This window comes from Manacus candei, unplaced genomic scaffold (assembly GCF_025592945.1).
Source record: "Manacus candei isolate 608988 ecotype Guabito, Panama unplaced genomic scaffold, ASM2559294v1 h1tg000026l, whole genome shotgun sequence".
In the NCBI taxonomy this organism is placed as follows: Eukaryota; Metazoa; Chordata; class Aves; order Passeriformes; family Pipridae; genus Manacus; species Manacus candei.
This window is the reverse complement of record NW_026138074.1, coordinates 4,314,616-4,336,186: the sequence shown is the minus strand read 5'-3', so window position 1 is coordinate 4,336,186 and position 21,571 is coordinate 4,314,616. Positions and strand designations below refer to the sequence as shown.

Below are 21,571 nucleotides of genomic sequence, written 5' to 3'. Positions count from 1 at the left end.
AAGAAAATGTAGTATCGGCACCAGAGAAACACAAGCACTGCCACACAAATTGGCCTGCTGAGTGGCATGTTTGTAAACAAAAGCACTGAGTGACTGAGCAAAAGAAAATGTTCTCAGAGAATGTGCATTCCTTTACAAATGCTTCTGCTTGAAAGGAACGTCATCTATACAAGAGCATAGTTTTGAAATTATGTTGGTTACTGTCAAATGAAGATTTCACTGCTCTCAGAAAATTAATAAAGCTGTAACTTGAAATAATTGTGTCTCAGTAATCTGAAGTAGGTATAGAACCACCAGAACCTAGAGGAAGGTATAAGCTGATTCAAGCACAACTTAGTATTACAAAGTACTTTTAATCTGAAGTTTCTATTATTTTTCCCCCACAAGTAGTCTTAATATAAAAACTAAGTTAGAATTAACATAAGTGAGACTGAAAGGGTGAGTCAGAAGACACATTTCCTCATTTTCAGTAAGTCTCATTCAGACCAAGCTCTATTCTACAAAGTCCCCTTTAATTTTAAACACACATGAACTGAGATCACACATTTATTTGTCTTTAGCTGAGCAACTGCAATAATACAGCTGCATGAATTCAGGACTCAAGCTGCTTAAGAATATGACACTTAAATAAACTGTGAATCCAAGTTGAAAATGTATGTCTGTACTAGTGCTAGCTCAAATCAAAACGAGTGTGAATTGGTTTTACAGTTACCAGCAGATGTCTTAACTCCATCATCTAAGCTACTATCTAATGATTTGTATTTGACTTTAAATTTAACATATACTGTAAATTTCCCAAGCTGAAGAGGCAAAGCTGACACCTCTTTGCCGCAGTAGGACTGCACTTGCTGAAGGCTCCCTCTGTAATGGCTGGACAGAAGAGGACCCTGAGGTGTGAGACACCTGTCTACAACAGGTTGTCTTCTGACAACTACCTCCCAAATTGTATGAACTTGAAGAGTAAATTTTTATTAAAGCTAACATTAAACTCATCAGGCCCAGCTGCAGACTGTTTTGAAGTGCTAGCATCAGTTTTGCTTAACCAAGCAGGGATAGAAACACCCACCAGGTCCCTCTAACAGTAGGACCTGGCTGCTCACACACCCACCTAAGCCTGTGGCCTCCCACCAGTTTCCCTCCAGTGAGCAGCTCTACCCAAAGGGAGGCAACACAACCAGCAGCTCCGAGCCCAGACAAGAAGTGAAGCCTTGGCTGAGTCCTCCTTGGTGTGACACCAGCACCCTCCCTCAGGCCCCAGCTGACTCTAGGAGCGCTGGGAGCCACTGACCCAGTTTTCTGATGACTTGTGCTCTGCTGCTTATTTTAAACACAAACAACTGTCTGTAATTAACAAACAGGACTTAAATAAATTAGAAACATCACTACAAATGTGACAGGAAATGAAGCTCTAAATCTTTCAAGAATTTACCATGCTTTAAGAACAGACTGGTTTTTCAGCAAAAAAAGGAAGAGTTCTGTGGTTATCACAATAAAGGGCAAATATAGTATCTAACAGGACTGTAGTTGCCAGGCAATAAGCCTCCTCACTACAGTATGTTTATCTCTCATAGCAGCCCATGTTTACCTTCCTTCCCTTCTGCCTCTCCCCTTATTCCCAGCAGGCCTGAGGGGAAGAGTGGGGTAGAAGAGAAGCTCCAGGTTGCAAATTACATTTTAATTTTTGTAAATCTTTTGAAGTCTCAAAATCAAAATAATGCACTACTTTGTTGTCTTTTCCATGAGGTCATTCTATAGAAACACTTTGAACTTATGAACATCATGGAGGCAAGGAAGAGCTACCTGGGATCATTAATAGCAAGGTTTCCTGGGTTTGAACATATGTCCTTGTCATGAAAAGAAAATTCATATTCTTTTATAAATTCATACAAAGATTTCGATTCACTGAACTTGTTTGTTCCAGTTTCTTATATAACTAGAGCTGCTCTTCTGAAAGAGTGACACTGACGCTGAAAAAAAACCCCAAAACAATTTAAAATCAGACTTTGCAGTTTTAACATTTCCATTTGAAGGCAAACTCCAGGTTTTCTTCTAAAATAATTTGTTTTATAAGTAATACTTAGTATTAGACACATTTGATTGGATTTCTTTTTGCAAGAAATTGACATAAAAATAAGAGGATGATCCATCATGAGACAACTGCCAAGTGAAAGTTACAGTATTACCCTTGAAGAGAGGTAAGCTCTGTAACACCAAACTCCAGACCATTTAGGATCTGTAGGCAGATGCCTGCAACAATAACTCTTCTACAGTACTTGTAACCACATAAGATAAAATTTCCTACATAAGTGACCACTGAGTGAATGACCCTCCAGGGTGTCTCCATCTCCCACCTGGAGATGACAAAGATATTGAAAACCACTGTAGCGTTTATAGAACAACAACTCATAATTCAGGTAGACAGAATAGTATTCAGAAGAAATGCCTCTAAAATCTCACCCTAAATCCAAGGTAACAAACAATGAGCACTTTAACCTATTTTCCAAAATATGTGTCCTTAATTTATAAGAAGTGTCCATTTTTTCTAGATTTAACTTGAGGTAGTAGTACCTTACTTTTATCAATTAGACCATAGAAAATATGACTATGCACCTGAAGGTCACCACAGCATTTATGTGCCTATGACAATTCCTATTAAGTGATTTCACATATGACCTTGCACAAGGAAACCTTTGGAATGAACTAGTTATTTTGTCTTTCTCTCTAAATCCTACAGATAGATTAACAACAGAGAAGGTGTTACTAGAGTTAGCAACTCTAAATATCTGCACAATCACCTAATATTCTTTTTCCATTATGAGAGTAGCTAATAACAGTTACCAATAATACTTTACCAAAACCTAAAAAGGCAACTTTGAAACCACTGGAGCTTACAGGACAAAAGTTAATGGAAATGCCTCAGTACATCCTCCCTCTTCACTGGAACGATTATCAAGATGAATAATGAATATTATTTCCAATACCAGCAGATTCCTAGGCATAGTCTTTCATTTCCTGAGTTAAGTGTTAAACACAATGTCTAAGAAAAATAACTGCTCAAATCTTGCATCCTCCGTGATCAGTGTGCAAGTGCAAACTATACTACTGCCCTTGTATTTGGTTTTGGGGGCTTTTTTGCATGTTTGGTTGGGATTTTTTTAAAGCATGTGCTGTTGTAACTGAAAATATGGGATGCTTTGATAACTGGTGCCAGAACAAATGGACTGGTTGAACATAGCAATACCAACTACATTCCAGAAGCCCACTTCCCCTTCTAGTTTTACTGTGTTACAGGCTGAAGTTTTGAAAATCTCAGGGAGCCTTACTATAAGGTTACTTAGATCACATCTTTGTCAAACAAAAAAGAAAAATCTATTGCCATGTCTTTAAATGACTAATTAAAGCAGTAAATTCAAGTTTTGCTTAGACAACAGTCACATCAACTGACATGAAAAAGAACATAACCTACAGATCAAATTTAGAGTGATTTCTCATTTATAACTAATTCTCCATCAGCATGTTTATGGATTATGCAACAAGTTTTTCTCCAGGGATATTACATAACACAATTTGTATGAGGAACTGAAGGTCAACGAACAAGCCCTTTTTTAGCAGGTGTGAAAACTTGCTTCTTCAGGTACAGACTTCAAATTGATTAGTCATTTCCTGACAATGGTAGGAATTGAAAATATTATTGGTAATTGATTTCTGAACAGCTTCTGAAGTGTCCACAGCACTTTAAAGACATTTAAAATTTGCAATGAGTAAGTATTTTACTGTTTTTAAGAAAGCAGTACTTGAGCAATTCAGTAATATTCTCATTAAGCCAAGTTTAAAAAGGAAAAAAAAGCCATTTAGATTCCTAAATTCTCACCTGAACTGAGCTTTGATGTTGCTGGGGCTTGCAGATCTGGTCTGAATTTCCTTCTCTTGTTTTTCTCGCAGGATCCTTTCAGCTAGTAAGAAGTAAGTAGCAGTGATGTGATTGTATTTGTTAGTTTCCAATGCCCTGAGGAAAGTACAGAACATGAAATAACCCATAAATCAATGGTTTCTGAGAACTGCACGTGCATCTCACAGCTTGCTGTACTTCCCATAGCAGGAAGAGCAGAACTGCCTATTTTTGATGTTTTGATAAGCATGTCTTAGTTTTACTAAAAATAAAGAGCCAACAAATCTAGTAATTTCAACTATAGTTGGATGAGGACATCCTCAGAATATCATCCAAAAAAAGTAAGGAATTCTTTTTTATTTTACATTCTTTAAATTATAAAGTGTTTTTCATTAATGTCATGCACCAATGATGGGCTTTCCCACTGGCACATACAATCACGAAGGACTAATATTTGATTATGCAACAAATGGAGGGAAAAAACCTTCATTATTTTAGGGCTGCACATTGAGTTTATAGTAAAATTAAGTTCATAAGCCAGTAAGCATCACTCAGAGACTCTAACAGAAAGGATGCCACTGATACACAGCTAAAGCTTAAGAAGTGAGACTGCTGCATCCCACTCCCCATCAATGGTAATATACTAACAGTTTTTTCCAGCTTCAACATACACAATTAAAAAAAAAATAATTGAGACCTTTCAATTTTGTGAATATTTTAGAAATTTGGTAGTTTTAATCTATTAGAAAAAACTATGTAGCTTTCTAGCAAGTTCACTCAGTAACAGTGACTTATACATTACAAAAGGAATAATATTTTAAATTAACAAATATTTGGGTACGCTGGAAACATGCTAAAAGGAAAATGCTAAAATTTATCACTTCCAAATATGAATGAGAAACAAAGCACAAGTAAAAGCATGGATTCCAAAGCAGTTAAGTTTACTCAAGATGGCAAACTATTGCAGGAATCAAACATTTTCTTGAAGTTTTCCCTAAGTTTGGGTATACCTAAGTATTTCTGATCCCACAATATCCTGTCACAGAGCAAGCCTGTCACACTTCGTCTGTTAACTGAATGGCCTGAAATTTAATCACCGAAGTGCCCCAGGTTCTCATGACATTATTTAATCAAAAAAGAGAGATGCACAGAACAAACTGCATATAGAGAACCGACAACTTACTCCACTATTGTGTCTCGGTCTGCGATATCACCAAGAACCATGCGCTGTATTATACTGTTGTGCTCCTCCTCAGACAGATTTTTGTACGATACAAGAGGAATATTGTACTTTGTTGCAGGAGATGGATCAACCCCTTGGAGCCATGCATGGTTTTCAATCTCTTCCAAAGATGCCCTTCGCTTCGGGTCTCTCTGCAACATCCGTGTAATTAGACTGTGAATGAAAAATAAATCTAAAAAAATGCACTCGCGTTTTTTAAAAAAGCAGCTCTTGTATGAGCAACATTAGGAAGACATTGTCTGCTCTCAGTTCACATAGATCTTTAGAAGTCTCTACAGTAAACAATGTGATGGGAAATTATTTAGTCTCAAAGACACTTCAAATATTGCTGAAACAAAACAAACCATTTACCTATTAAAAACTATAAATATCATAAACACTGCAGTTTTCATTTAGATTAGATTTTGTGCTTAGATTCTTAATCTGATTTTTCTGGTTTGTTTCTTTTTAATAGGTCTTATAGGGCAACTGTCACAGATGGCCTATTGGCTAGTCAGTAAAGTGACAGAAATGTAAATTTTTATTATTGCTGCTGTCAACAAGAATATGGAGTGGCAAGATAAGCAGAAATATTTTATTTTGAAGTAGGTATCAGACACTGGAGTCTTCAGTATCCTTGGAAAAACTGTGATCTGTTCTACCCACAGAGAAAAACAAACAAACAAACCAATACACTCTCTGGGATGATGTACTGACAAACCTGCTAACGGGTTGATGCTGAGTTTTCACAAATGCTGGAAAGGAAGAGCATGAATTCCCCAAGTAAACAGAAAAAGATGACTTGATTGGCATAGCACATCTCTGTTCACTTACTATACGTGAAAAATTCTTGGGGAAGGTATGTTTGGCTTCGTTCAATAAATATGGATATACAGTTTTGATGCCAAGGTTTCAATAAAACTTCATTGTTCCAGCATGTTCTCCAGTTCTCACACAGAGCTTTTTATTGCACTAACTATACTATACAATGCAACTTCAAACTGCAAGGCCACACAACTCACAAAGGCAATCACAATTCTTTTAATTTTTTTTTTTCTTTTGGTGTGAGATGATGTATGGAATCATGGAGGTTATTTCAACCTTCTTAAAAAACTCTACAGTAAACAAAGAACACCACATTTATTCTTAGTAGCTGTGGTCTCTGCCTTTACCAAAAGGAAAGGCAGGATGAGACATGAGAGCCTTGAGTTTCTTTGCTTTTGTTCATATTATGACAGAAAGAGAACAAACTACATACTTAATCTGACTTTTTTAATAAACTACACCTGTAGTAAAACTGCACAAACGTACCACATGTGCCTCCTGCTTTAAGCTTATTTATGCATCTCAAACCACAAATGCTTTCGCTCCAAGATGGATGTTTAAACATTCCCAGAGTTTCTTCCCTAAGACAACATAACCTATAGAGGACCTGGGTAACTGATTGTACATCGTCGATGCACCACATAGAGAAAGCAGATCTACTTGGACATTTAAGCAAATTAGTGTTAGCCAATATATTCAGCAGAAGTCTGCAAAAGTTAAGTTTCCTGGCCTCAGCACAGCATGCAGCATCTCAAGAGATGTATTTGATACAGTTCACTGATAAGAGCTCTCTCTTAACCTCTTCCTGTATTTTATTTTAAACCTCTTCCTGTATACTGAGCTCTTCAAGCTGACAGCAGCTTTTGTGTCTCACTGGAGATACTAGACACTAATGACATGAAAGAAAACCAGCTGTGGCACAGAATTACAGAATTATTAAGGTTAGAAAAGACTTCTGGGTCCAACCACTAAACTAGCACCACCATGCCCACTACTAAACTATGTCTCTAAGCGCCACATCTACATGGTTTTTGAACACCTCTAGATGGTGAGTCCATCACTTCCCTGGGCAGCCTGTTCCAATGTTTGACAAGAAGTTTCTCCTAATATCCAGTCTAAAGCTTGAAGTCATTTGCTCATCCTACCACTTGTTATCTGGGAGAAGAGGCAGACCCCCATCTTGCTACAGCCTCCTTTCAGGCAGTTGTAGAGGGTGATATGGTTATCCCTGAGCCCCCTTTTCTCCAGGCTAAACAACCCCAGCTCCCTCAGCTGCTCCTCATAAGAGGAGCTTGTGCTCCAGACCCTTCACCTGCTTTGTTGCCTTTCTCTGGACTCGCTCCAGCTCCTCAGTGTCTTTCTTGAGGGCCCAGAACTGAACAAGCACTCAGGGGGAGTCCTCACCAGTGCTGAGTACAGAGGGACAATCACTGCCCTAGTCCTGCTGGCCACACTATTGATGGTACAGGCCAGGATGCTGTTGATCATGTTATGCATTAGATTCCTGGACCACACAGATGACAAGTGAAGAGAGGAATGGTCATCATGACCACAGCTGTAACAGATTTCATTCTTTGTCAAATAACAGAATTCTAGATGCTACTCCAGTTTTTTGACTGGACCAAATTAATTTTTCAAGCACTTATAAATGCATCTGGGCCTTCATATTGAAAATGAAAAGATACTTTACTGCAGATTAAAGAACCCAAACAAACAATGTAAAAGTGATGCAACTGGGATATATATTAAAAGGACTGAAGAGGTCATTAGCCAATAGGGAAATATGGAAAATACTGCAACATAGGAAAAAAAAAATTAAAAAGCTCCAGTGAACACTGCAGGAAAAACAATACATCAAAAAGAACCATGATTCCCAAATGGCATACAATATTTGCAGGCAGAATATTTTTCTCCCTGGATTGCCTAGAATGTTGATTTGGAGTTGCAATTTCAGTAGAGATGAGCAAAACTTGCTTTGTAATATCCATGGCTTTTGACAACTTATTTTTTGGACAGAAATTGATAGGAAGCAGTACCTTCTTAAGCCCTGCCACTAAATACTGTCAACATCTGGCAATTTGTCCAGCAACAGAGTCGGCCAAAGGCAATCAGTAGTAGCTTCTTCGATCCTTTATAAAATTAATGACAACTGAGAGACATAAAAGAAGAGTATCAAGGAGTATTCCACCCTGATAATATGGTATGGGGAACTCCCAAAGGTGGTGAAAGTCCACTTCTATGGATGCTTCCAAGTTCTTTAGTACTCTACTTACTCTTTACATTCTTTGGACACATGAGGCGGCACTGTGTATTTGCAGTCCATTATCATAGTCAGAGTTTCACTGTCATTTGCTTCTTGAAATGGTGGCTGTCCACAGACCAACATGAAGAGGATGACTCCCAAGCTCCATATATCTGTAAATATATAGTACATACTTTAAAAAGAAAAACAACTGTTAAGGATACAGATATAATTATCATCAAAGCCATGAAATATTCTTGAAATGCATACAGGGCTGATTACTACACTCTTGATTATGAGCATTACTTACAGAAATTGCAATTCCACTCAAGTACAAAAGACTTCCATTGTTTGACAGCTTTTATAGTTTTTGAGGGGAAAAAAAATCAGAATTCAAGAATGTATAACAGTTTGAGATGCATTAACACCTTTGACAGTGTTAGATAAAGCTGAAAATAATTTGGTCACTCATTCATTACCCTTTTGTTAACAGGTAGGCATGGGTTATTAAAGAGATCTGTATTCAAAGCATATTCCTTTCTGAAGGACTAGCTTAAACTTTTCTCTGTATTGTTTACATGTTACTCTATGATGGAAGAAATTACAAAGAAAGTCACTTAGTTCAATAAGACTGATTTAGCTATGTTTTCCCTTCAGTGGTGGTGTGTTGCCTTAAAATGTGTTTCTTCCAATGGTAAGTAAGAAATTAGGTTATGTAAAACCAACTTCTTCTACCAATGATACTACAAAGTGTGGGGTAGCGGGTTTGGGTGTTGCTTTGGGGTTTTAAATATCCAAACATAACAATTAACAGTGATTTCTACTACACTCTGGGAGTCTTCTTGTTTCCTTCTAATTCCTGCTCATGTAAAATAAACACTTAACAACTTTCTTGTTCCCCAGTGAAATGACATACCAAAAGATGAAAAAGAAGCACTTCAGGGCATGAAGCCCTGTAGTTGGTTTCTACTTAGTGCAAAAGCTAATACTTAGTTCAAATCTTTATTAAGAGTCTGCCCAAAAGAAAATATTTCTTAAGTCTCATTGCATTTAGTACAGGAAGTGTAAGTACTGAGAAATGTATCATATTGCAGAAAAATAAATAACTCGCTCCAATATGTGCTTAGAAAAAAGGCCACATTCAAACTTCAGCTACAACTCCACGCTCTGGAAATTTCAGTTGCAATTTTGGGTCTTACACCCTTAGCATTTCACAGATCTGTGTCCAGAAGAACCAAGCAGACAGCTGAGGGTGAGAAATGATCAGGCAGGCATCTCCTGAGGAAAGAGGGGAGAGCAGCTAGCAGTGGCCTAGGAAGCAGAGCACACCCACTCTTTCCTGGCAAGGCTTGCAAGAGGGAACCACACTAAATTATCTACTCAACTGCATCTTGCTTTCTGTGTCCCATTCAAAATGCTCGACATGCATTTAATGCTGAAGGATGGCTACAATTTTATTCAATAACCTAAATCACACAGATTCATCCCTAGAACAATTACTCATTTTGCTAGTTACAACCCATTCTTCATATGGTTTAGCTGACAGAGGAATAGAAATACTACATGGTAATTTTCTTTAGAGCTCTAATTTGTAGTAAGTGTATGCTATTAACTCGGACAATTACTGGATTTCTGTTAAGCTACTAGGGCCTCAGTCCTGTAGGTACTGAGCATTTAGAGGTTGGTACATCACATCAGGTATACCTGCAAATGCAGTGTGACTATCCCCATGTTTGCAGATTCAATAAGTGCTTTAATACTTTGGTAGCCTGGTGCCATAAAGTCGGTGTTCTCGAATATAGGATTTTAAAAACCCTCATAAGACAGAGAGGCAGTTTTACCTAAGAGGTCCACCTCTAATTTTGTAAGCTACTTACATCTTTCTCCTGCTGTTTAGTTTCAAAGCAGCCAAAAGTTTTTGTGCATTATCTATCTCCCACCATACAACTGATTACAAGAAATTTTTGCAAGCACAAAAGACATGAATTTATACATTTTATAAGTAATCATCTTTTGAATATCAATGTCCTTCCTAGATTTTTAACTGTGTCTAAGATCTATTTTGTGACATGATCTATTCTAGTATTTTGTTCAATACTCCCCCCACAACAAAATGCTTCATGTCTCCTTTTAGCATTAAGTATTTCAGAAGAGTCCACATAGTTTTCATTATTACAGACAAATTATATTTGCTATAATAAAACAATAAATATTGGCTAAATTTAAGCCAGGAGAAAAATATTGGGCAAAATATTGAGCAAAATAATTAAACCGTAAGTTAAATAAGCATATGAAAAGTTTAAACAGAAGGAAGAAGACAATATTGTAAGAAATCAACCTTAAAAACAATAATACAGTCCTGAGAAAAGGATAGTAATCAAAGTAAGACAACAATTAAAGTTCCATGAACTCATCATAGATAGGGAAACTCTACTAGACCTTGAAATTTCAACTGCATTGAGCAGATACTGAACATCCTTAAGTATTTTCTGTTACAAAGCAATCTCCTAATCTGTATTCTATTTTACACACATGGTTTCTTCTCTGGGCTATACATACACTTCACTGTACTTCAATTTAAAAGGATATGTGATGACAGGTACAGTTTTAGTTTTCCAAAAGTTATTTAGGTAAATATGTATGCACATTTACTTTATAAAAATAAAAAACACTTTTTAGAAGCAAAATCCAACAATTCTCCAAATGAAAAAAGAAAAATTACTATTCTTTGCTATAATACAATGTCTAGTTAGACATCAACCTGTATGTTTTGACAAATAAAACAGGAATTACTGATTAGGTGGTACATAACAGAGAATTTTGCAATCTTTTTTTCAATTGTTAGTATACTTTGTACTCTGTACCCATGTGTCTTTCCAGATAAGAAGGGCTGCAAATGGTAAAATGAAATCATTTTTTTTTAATACAACTGCATGAAAAATAGAAAACAAACTCTTGCTAATAATGAAATATCACTCATGCTTTGAACTGCTACTGGATTTCATTGTATCATGCATTTTGTTTAATGCACAAAATATACACTAAAAGGGAATCATGCATGCAGAAAAATTTTTGTTAGAAACTAAAAATAGTGCTTTAGACCTTTTGACCTTGTCATATTACCTAGATACTCTTATGCTCTCAGTGAAGAGCACTAGGGCAGCAACAACTACATTTTACCTCACTCTTACACACTACAGGCAAAGTTATTATTTTATTATTATCCTTTTCTGAATAATGTGTTTTTCGTTACCCTGCCAGCATTGCAGACACTTATTCTGATGTGACCAAGAAATAACAGTGGACAGCAACAATTACATAGCTTTTATTCTCATCCTATTTTTATAGCTGTGGCTGAAGATCAACTTCATTGCACCTACAGCCAAGGCGACTAAAATGACTCAGCTTGGAGTGTCACGGACAGAGCTGAGCAGTCTAAGCAAACTGAAGAGTATGCTAATAACCAGGAATCAAGAAAATAATGTGCCTAAGAAAGTCTAGTCTACATGTGAACATTGAAAAATCACTGGGACACTTAGTGCAGAGCTTATTATGTCAATAATAACAGATGTCATCTTCGCAACATCTTCACAAGCCCTCCAATATTGTATTACAGCAAGCCTCTCCTCCTTTATGGAAGCAGAGCCAAGCCTTTGGATTTCTGCAGGTGCACTAAGAGAACACATTCAAGAGTTCTGTCCTGCCCTCTCCAATTGAGGGGCTGCTCCCTTGTCCCCTCTTCTATGCCACAGTTTAACTAGACCAAATCACTTGTTTGCAACTCCTCCTGCAACTAAAGACAACCAACCAGATGACAGATGCAACATCTGTAACAAGGCTCTTTCTGGTCCACTGCAACTTACCACCTTGTTAAAGGTACAGGTACAACAGAAGATGCACATGTTGCTACAGATGCATTTGCTTACAGAAGTTTTTGATACTCTTCGAAAAAGTTGTGTGACCATCAAGCTCAGTCCTATGTTTTGCCATCAAGCATTTCAGGCAACAATCTGTGGGTGTTTGTTTAAAAAACAAAATAAAACAAACAGTTAATGAATCACCATAATGGTGAATTGCAACAATCAGGAAGGTGCTCCCAGCAGGTCAAGGGAGGTGACCCTTCACCTCTGCCCGGCACTGGTAAAGCCGCACCTGTAGTGTTGGGTCCAGTTCTGGGCTCCTCAGTGCAAGACAGAGACAGACTGACTGAAGGGAGTACAATGAAGGGCCATGAAGGTGATGGACTGGAGCATCTCTCCTGTAAGTAAATGCTGAGAGAGCTGGGATTGTTCAGCCCCAAGAAGGGAAGACTTGGGGGGAGTTTATCAATGCATATAAGCACATGAAGAGAGGGTGCCCAGTGGCAGGACCAGAGGTGATGGGCACAAACTGCAACACAGGAGGCTCCCACTGAACATCAGGAAACACTTTTTCACCATGACCAGGGTGACCAAGCACTGGCACAGGCTGCCCAGAGAGGCTGTGGAGTCTTCACCCTTGGAGATATTCAAAAGTCTCCTGGACACTGTGTGGGGAACTGTCTCTAAGTGCTCCTGCTTGACCGGAGGATTAGACCAGATGACCTTCAGAGGTACCCCACCAGAGGAGGCAGCACCAACAGGAAAACTATGCTTCCTTTTGCCCATGGGAAGCAGCACATCCCAGGTGTCCATTTGAGAAACTGAAAGCATGACAGCCCAGTGAGAACTAAAATAATGTTGACAGCATGAACACACAAAACTTGAATGTTCCATTTAAACCAGCACAGGGCTGTCACAAGTCTGCTATAAAACAATTATTTTTCACACCTAACATGAAACATAAAGAATAGTAAGTGTAAAGGAAGCAGTAAGAAAAGTTGACATAAAATAGGAAACAAATTTTCTAACTTATTTTGAAATATACAAATCCTCCAAAAACAAAGGAAAAATGGAACCAGTATATAACAAGTGGATTACTCGCTGATATTTTAAATTACCACAATTATTCAGACAACAGCTGTGTGCATTCCTAAACAAAATTTGAACAGTAACAACAGTATCTTGCCCTTCCCAACCTACCACAAAATTTCATATTGGCACTTTTTCCAAAACACAATGTTGGATGAAATAAAAAAAAAAAAAAAAAAAGATTTTTTTTCTGGCAGATCTCAGTTTCCAGGACAACAGAAATCCCTGCAAGTTTTGCATTATTAAGTTTTTATTTTGCATATATTTAAGACAGTTTTAGTTTGATAGGTAACAACACCAAAAATGGGAAATCATCTCCTCCTTGTAAAAGGGATGCATAAACTTAAGAGTTAAAACTCTTACTCATTTGTGGTGATATGGTTTGAAGCTGGCTCCCTGCCAAGTCTCCAAACCTTACCATTTGTAAATCTCTCTTCTAAATTTAAAAAGGTGACATGCAGTCCCAACACACAAATAAGTTCAAACATGTTGGTCTGCTAGTCTTCAGTGCAATTCAAAATCCAAGGTTTAGTATCTGAAGTCTTCAATGCAGATATTCCAAAATAATGAGTTAATACCCACATACCCTTTTGAAAGATTTAAAAGATCGGCAGTTAAACGATTATATGGTACCTAAATAAGAAATGCTGATGTTTGGACCCAATTATTAATTTTAAACCATTCCATACTTGCAAAAACAAACAAACAAAAAAAATCAATCCTGTATATCTACTTTCCACTTTTCTCTACTGGAGATGTATAGCTGCATATTTTTCAGTCAAATTCAGAAAATATACTGCACAAAACCTAAAGAAATTAAAATGCCTTCTCTTTCAAGATACCATTTTTATTCACCTATTTCATGTAATGGTCACAGTTCATTCTGGAGAATTCTTCATTTCCAGAATAGTGCCATCTGGCTGAAAGATACAAGGACTCATGTTGCCTTTCCCTTAAAAGAACTAGTAAAGGAGAATCAGAGGTTATTTTATTATAGTGCATATTTACCAAATTTTATTTTTTTACACAAAGCCACACACAAGAATGTTCCTTGCCATATTGTTCTGTGCTGTCATTATCAGCACCGCTCTATTAATCTTTCCTATTAATAAAGGGAACACTCATCATCTGTCCTCTGGATCCCAAAGAATCTAAGGACGATGAAGATGGTTTGTACTCGACTGATCAAGAGCTTTGATCAACAGCTGGTTGTTGAGACGATTTCTGCTCACATACCAGGTGTGGCAAAATGGGCATAACTCCTGCTGGCGAGATCACTTCCATCAGCAGAGCACAAAATGGCACCTTGATCTTTCATTTCTAAGTCCCAAGGATTTACAAAAGTGTTTTCACTCAAACCAAGCAAAAGCATCAGTCAAGACACAGTGATTCTGATTTGGTCAAAAGCCACCACTGTGACAAGACAGTTGCATGAGCACATTAGAAAGGTGCTGGGGCAGCAATGAAATTAAAAGCCTGACATCTCAAAGCAAGGCTTCAAAAAAAAAAAAAAAAAAAGAAAAGTAGTGTCTCTTTATTAGACCAGCTAATAACTGGGGAAAGGAGGAAGAAAAATAACTCAAAGCTTTAAGAAAGAGAAATTTTACTTTAGATCTCCACATACTTGTGAAAGCATACTTTTTTGTTTTTTAGTGAACACGGTCCTTAAAGTATGTTCTTAATTTTATATACCTTATCAACTCAGGGCAAAAATCCTAGCTGAGACAGTTTCCTTCTTTCACAAATTATTAGAAACTGTAGATACACAATTAAAAGCAAATAAGACAACATCTACTTACACTTTTACCCAGTCACTGAATAGCACTGGCTCACTAAAAGGGTCACATAAGCACCAGAGGCAAAAATCCCCCCACAAAGTAGAGTGAAGAACTCTACTGACAGGACCTGAAGGCAGAGCAAAACTGTTTCTTTGAGACCTGTCAAATAGGCTGGACCATTTAAAAAAAAAATCTCACCTTCAGTTCAATACAAATATGGTTTGACCTACAGTATACACAGTAAAGAACTCTAGTTCTTTACTAGAACTGCAGAATCTACCTCTCCTCCATATCCCTGATACACCATTTTAAGATAAGCTATATCTGTATTAGCTACGGTGCTGTGTTAATGCTCAAAAAAAGTTACCAGGTTTTAGACAAAACTTTTAGATTTTATAATAAATTTACTGCTGGATAGTTTAAACACATAAAGGAACAGGTTTTGTACACAAAGCTCCTGGGCTAACAACTCAGCATACGCTTTCATATGTACTCCCTTCTCACAGCTCAGAACTCACGTGCCAGTGCCAGTTCTAGACTGGAGACCTTTATTTTAAGGAACATAGGGAAGAGAAGGATTACAGAGATCCACCTGAGCAGATTTAAACAATAACATCTAAGAGCAGATTTAAACAATAATTTATTTTGCACAGCTTCGAGTTCTTTTGCTACTCTTAGTTATTACCAGTTAGCAGATGAAGGTTTTATGAAAACTGCTTACTTCTCCTCCCCTTCAATGATCATTTAATTTGCTCTCTTTAGAAAACTGATGGAAAAGTAGAAATTAGGCCTGATCTGTGGCATGATAGGCCTGTAAAACTTCAAATTATTATGGTGAGGGAAGGCACAGTTCTATACTGCAGTGGCCAAAATCACGGCCTCTTTCAAAAGCACACTGAAGACCCCAAGATGCAATTTTGCCTTTAAGTTGGGTACTAGTAACTTGAAACTGTCATTGCTATAATGTGAATAAAATAAAAGCAGTAGTAGCTAGCTGCAGTAACTTTTTTTGTTTTCTAAGCCATTAAATAATGTTGATCAGGAAAGGACTGTGAACCATGACAACCAGGGCTGTTTATACGCAACTTCCTTACATAAGTTGAAGTCACTGTCATAGAAACCAAATTACATCATTAGCTGTCTCTGTTACCAGTCTTAAACACAGGGTGGTCAAACATCTGTCATGTTCAAGTTTGTACACTGAACAAAGCATATCCATATTCATCTGCTCCACCACTGAGCTGCACTTTACCATTTCATTAGCCATTTACTGCTTTCTAAAGTTCCTGATCTACTAAAACAAGCACTTCAGATTTCAGAAAGTTACAACTTAAATGACACAGGGGATCCTTATAGCTTCAGATTCACTCAAATTTCTACTGTTCCTCAGAAGTCAGATACTTGTCACACTTTATATGTGCTACGTGAATTTGTGATTCTAACTAAAAACCCATAATAATTTTGGAACAGACACATTTGCATTTACATACCTAAAGTAAATTGAATTGGCTTATTGAAATCGTTTATTTCAAACCTTGATGGGAAAAAGGACTGGGTTTTTTTCCCCTCCTAATTTAAATTTAGAACTGCTTCACAGTTTACACAGTGTATATTGCTCAGCTAAGATGGATCTTTCCACAGAAAGTCTGCTTCTTCAGCAATGATTTGTAATATTAAGTTGAGCCAGGTTTTATAAATTTCTCTTCGCAATGTTTACTGTAACAGCTGAACATTATAGTTATCTTCTACTAGAAGCCATTTCAGCAAAAAGGAAACAAATCAACTTTTATGGAGATGACAGATATGTTTATTTTGCCACTACAGAGGTATCAAGAGGCTGGGTAAATGAAGGATGGAAATGGATGCCAATTTCCAAGATCATGGGCAGTTACTCTAACCACCATGTTAAGACATAAAAGAGAATGTTACCAGCACTGCCACAACCTCTTCAGAGCAGTTTTGTGGAATAAAGCCCAATCCACAGAAACCTTTGAATACAAACCTTGGAAGACTCAACACATCAGCACTTCAGTATCAAGTTCTTTTATGCAAAGCTAGATAGGAAAATTCTATGTAAAGAATTTACAGATGTAAAGATCATCTGCATCTCTGCACTCTGGACATGTTCAGGACTAGGAAGCAACTGGGCAGTACCTGCAGACTGCTCTTTTGAACGCAGACACAAAAACCCCATCACGAACTACTTTATTTGGATTGGAATTGCAGGGTTCATTGGGCTCAGGATCAGGTACAGGCTGGTAACTCATAAGGATAAGTGGCAGGCATGCTTGTTACAAGTTGAAATTCAAGCTCCTGCTCACAGCATAGGTTATGGAAAACTGAATGAACGCTCATATGTAGCATAGCTTCGCATAATTGTTTAAAGAACCAAAACACAGTTTAAGAGTAAAGATTCATATAAGAAGTGAAAATTGCAGAAAATAAGCCTTCTACTAGAAATAGTGGTGAAAAATTACCTACTACGGTACAAAAGATAAAAGCTGGTATCATACCACTGAATTGTTTGAATGGTGCTTGTTGATATACTTGTGCTTCAAAAGGAGAATAAGAAAAGTATTTCCACCCTTGTATAAACTAGAAAGTTTTAAAAAGTTGCATCCCTTGCATAAAAAGTCAGTGTCAAGATAGCACAGAATAACTGTGTTAATGATTTCAGCATTTCTACATATCACGAGTATTTTTACACTGTCATATTTAAAGACTGCTGGCAAATCTGGAATATGGTCAAACTGGACCAGTTGTAAAATCTGAATGTAGGTAAAGAATGAAGATTACTTTTTCATAGATATTCAATTTTTTGCTGAGTGAACTATTCTTTCATTCTTTAATTTTTAATGAAAAAGGCTTCGAATAAACTTGCGTACTGACCTTTCTAGTTCTTAGAGATGTTACCATCTGTTAATTCAACCTTTTTTTTTTGTCTTTGTAAAATAGGATTTATTTTTCCCTTGCAGAAAGCTGAGGAAGAGAACATGCACAACTCAAGGCTAATATTTTCAAAATTAACACGCAGAACTGGATTTTTTCTTTGTTTTAAAGCACCATAAATCCGATCAATATTACTATTAGGAGACATAGCAGACAAGAGAATTAGAAGAAATCATCTCCTTCCCCCATCCCACCAAAAAAGAGCATAAATAGCAAATGGCATTTAGCAAATTATTTTCCTAATTAGCTCATCTGCCTGGCAAAACAGTCTGTTCTATATAAGTTATTTTATTTGACTAACACATGATCATCCGTAACTAGTCTTATCTTCAGAAGAGATTCTTATTTTCATTCAATCTGGCAACTAGTACTGGTATTCTGGAGGCCTCAACACAAGGAAGACGTGGACCTGATGCTGCAGCAAGTCCAGAGGAGGCCACGGAAACGATCAGGGGGCTGGAGCACCTCTCCTATGGAGACAGGCTGAGAAAGCTGATGTTGTTCAGCCTGGAGAAGAGAAGAATCCAGGGAGATCTTAGAGTCCCTTCCAGTACTTAAAAGGGACTACAAGAGAGCTGGAGAGGGACTTTTTACAAGGGCATGGAGTGACAGAACAAGGGGAAACTGCTTTAAACTGAAAGAGGGCAGGTTTAGATTAGGAAGTTCTTCACTTCAAGGGTGGTGAGGCACTGGAATGGTTGCCCAGAGAAGCTGTGGATGCTCCATCCCTGGAAGTCTTCAAGGTCAGGATGGATGGGGCTTCGAGAAACCTGATCTGGTGGAAGGTGTCCCTATCCACGGCAGGGGGTTGGACATACATGGTCTTTAAGATCCTTTCCAACCCAAACCATTCTGTGATTTCATGATTTTTCCCTGAAATCAATAGATGGGTTTTGCTGGTTGAGTAAAACTATTAAAATACAAACAGTTCTTCTTTTGTTTTCTAGTAACTACTGCATCTCAAATTTTGGTAAGAATATTTAAAAAAAAACACCACCACTGAAAGGTCTTACTGAACACGTGCCACTGGTCTGTATTCCAAAATAGCCTGTTTTACTTCAATTCATTAATTCTGCATTTAGAAATGTATTCTATCTCCTTTGCTTTCTGTTGTTTAGCCACAAAAAAAGTTACTGTATCTATATTAAAAACCCAAACAAACCCAACGTTTTCTGCATGAATTCCAAGACTACTACTCCAGAAAATAAGTAGCCAGGTTATAAAACAATATTTAATTAGTTAAATATAGAAGGAAGCTTTTTTCTATATAAAATATGTTCTCAAAATCATTGGACATATCAAAGCCTAAACAGCACATACAGCTTATGCACGTGTTTCACTGCAATAATTTTTGTCTTTTGGAAATATAAAGATGATTTGCCCCTGCTATCTTAAAAATCCATTATATATTCTGATTGACTACCTTTTCCTAAAGGTTCTAGCTGTACAATGTATTGTACTTTATTTATAAAAATTAACATTACAGCTTTACACATGAATGCAAAACTTAGGCATCTGGTATATAACTAGGTAGCACACCACTGATTGAGGTTGTGTTGCCAAATTAGTCAGCCATGGGCTGAACATAATTAATCTGAATATTTGTTTAAAGATGCATGAATGTAAGCTTCCTGGCTGTGGAGATGTATTCATCATAATGAAATCTTGCTCCACAATGGCACTTTGAAATACTATGAAAACAGTTGTCCCATGAACACTGCAAGATGACTAAGAAATAACCCTATACTCAAGTTACAGTTTAGCTGATATGGCAGTAAGTGAAGACTTATCTTGACAGCTTCTCCTCTGTAGTTTCACTCAGATAAACTGTTCTTTGCTTCACCAGCAAAGAACTCCCCTTTCATAAAAAATAAATTTTACTACCTGCATCCAAATTGCCACGGAACATAAATTCTTTGTTAACATGACATGAATATCCTCAAGACTGTCGCTTTCTAAAAGTGTTCTACAACCAATTCCTTCTACTTGACACTTCTAAAAATGTATAAAAAGTTAATTTGTGACAATTTTTCAAATTTGACTCTGTTTTTTCAACAGCATGAGATACAAAGCACGGCAGGGAGAAGGCAGAAAAGCGTGGCCATTAACACAAGCACACAGGAGGAGAGAGCAGGACAGAAATACAGCTGATACACACATCAATTCCTTCTGTTTTGCCAGAAAAAGCATTTGAAGCTGAAAAGTAGAGCACACAATTCTAAAAATGCACTGGCAATGACACTGGATCAATTCAGTCAAATAAGTTACCAGAAAGTGAAGATAAGTGAGCACCGCAAAGATGATCTGACCTAAACTTGCTACCAACCTTCCCCCAGAGCTCTAAGCTGCATGCTCCCCTCACCTCCTTTGCACCAGCTCTTCCACTCAATGCTAAGGAGACAAACAGCTCTGCTAACTTGGCAGAAGTTAAGCCTGCAGAGAACATGCTTTCTGTCAGTTTTTGGCTTTCTAACAGTTTTCTGTCAAGTTAGCTGATAAAAATCAGTTCATCAAATGACCAGCCATGCAACACATGAGAAGTGCAGCACATGAGAAGGGGTAGCTCTGCACAGACACAAGCAAAACAGAAGGAGAAGTAGACCTTTTATACTGGAAGCATCTCATTATTACATCCTGAGCTTTTGCACCTTTACAGCCTCAAGCTCATTCCATAATGTATCTAACCATGAAACTTGTGAAGTGTTGCAATACGTCATAAAAAAGGCAGATTTTCAAAACAAAACAAGCAGAGAAAAACTTTTGTAGGAATTCTTGCTTTTCATATCTGTCAAAGTTGGCTATAGTCACATTTTGAGCATAGTGAAACTCCAAATGCCACCAGGTATGCTCAATTATTCAACACTGTATATAGTTTGCAAATTATTTTTTTTTTAACTCCAGTCTGTCAAATCTTATATTCAGTACTTTTTATAAAGTAAAAGGTTACTGTACATAGCCACTGGCCATTATGCTTACATTAATCATTCAGTTTGTGAATAAAATGTTATACACAACAAGAAACATCAAAACTAGCTCCACGTGGGCCAGACAGGGTCATCAGGGCTACTTAGCAATGCTCAAGCACCATGTGAACAGGCTAAAGCTTTGAAAGACCAAACACACTCTAGCAACACTATGTGCAAGTAAGAAGCCCCTGTGAATGCTTTACGCAAAAAAAAAACCCAAACCAAAACAAAAACCACCAACAAAAGAATTTGGGATTATTTCAACAGACACAAAGTGGGTCTAAAAGCACCATAACTTCACCTCAGGAAAGCAAAAAGTACATGTAACAAAGCCTCTCTTTCCTTTAACTATGAAAAATTACTACATAATTAATACATATATTGCTTTATCATATTGACAGAAGATATCCAGGTTTGAGTTGTGCAAGAAAGATGGCATCTAATTACTAAAGTAATGGATGTTATCTGCAACTTCCAAGGCAGCAGCAAGTTAGATTTGAACTACAACCTGCCAGTTGAACAGCATTGAGCTACAGTTAGTCAGGTCTTTCATGAGGAACATCTTGTCACCATTCTCTTTCTGTTGCTGTGAGGACAGACTGCAATGCTCAGTAACTGTGATGGTAACTACAATGTGATTTTTTGTATTACAGTACCATTCTAAAGGCCTGTGCTCAGCTGTGCTAAATGTACAAAATCCCAGTTTTACAATCTGAATTTCCCTATATCTGATCCCCAGAAAAATGAATTT

At 37.3% G+C, this 21,571-nt stretch overlaps 1 protein-coding gene across 1 annotated transcript in view; it reads right to left on the bottom strand.

Moving 5' to 3' along the window:
* Positions 1-21,571, bottom strand: part of SNRK (SNF related kinase) — a 42,453-nt gene that overhangs the window by 3,917 nt on the left and 16,965 nt on the right. The window contains exons 4-6 of the mRNA XM_051788988.1: positions 8,210-8,351; positions 5,073-5,285; positions 3,872-4,006 (exon numbers count right to left, since the gene is read on the bottom strand). Of these exons, the coding sequence (XP_051644948.1) occupies positions 3,872-4,006; positions 5,073-5,285; positions 8,210-8,351 (490 nt within the window). The remainder of the gene's footprint in view (positions 1-3,871; positions 4,007-5,072; positions 5,286-8,209; positions 8,352-21,571) is intronic.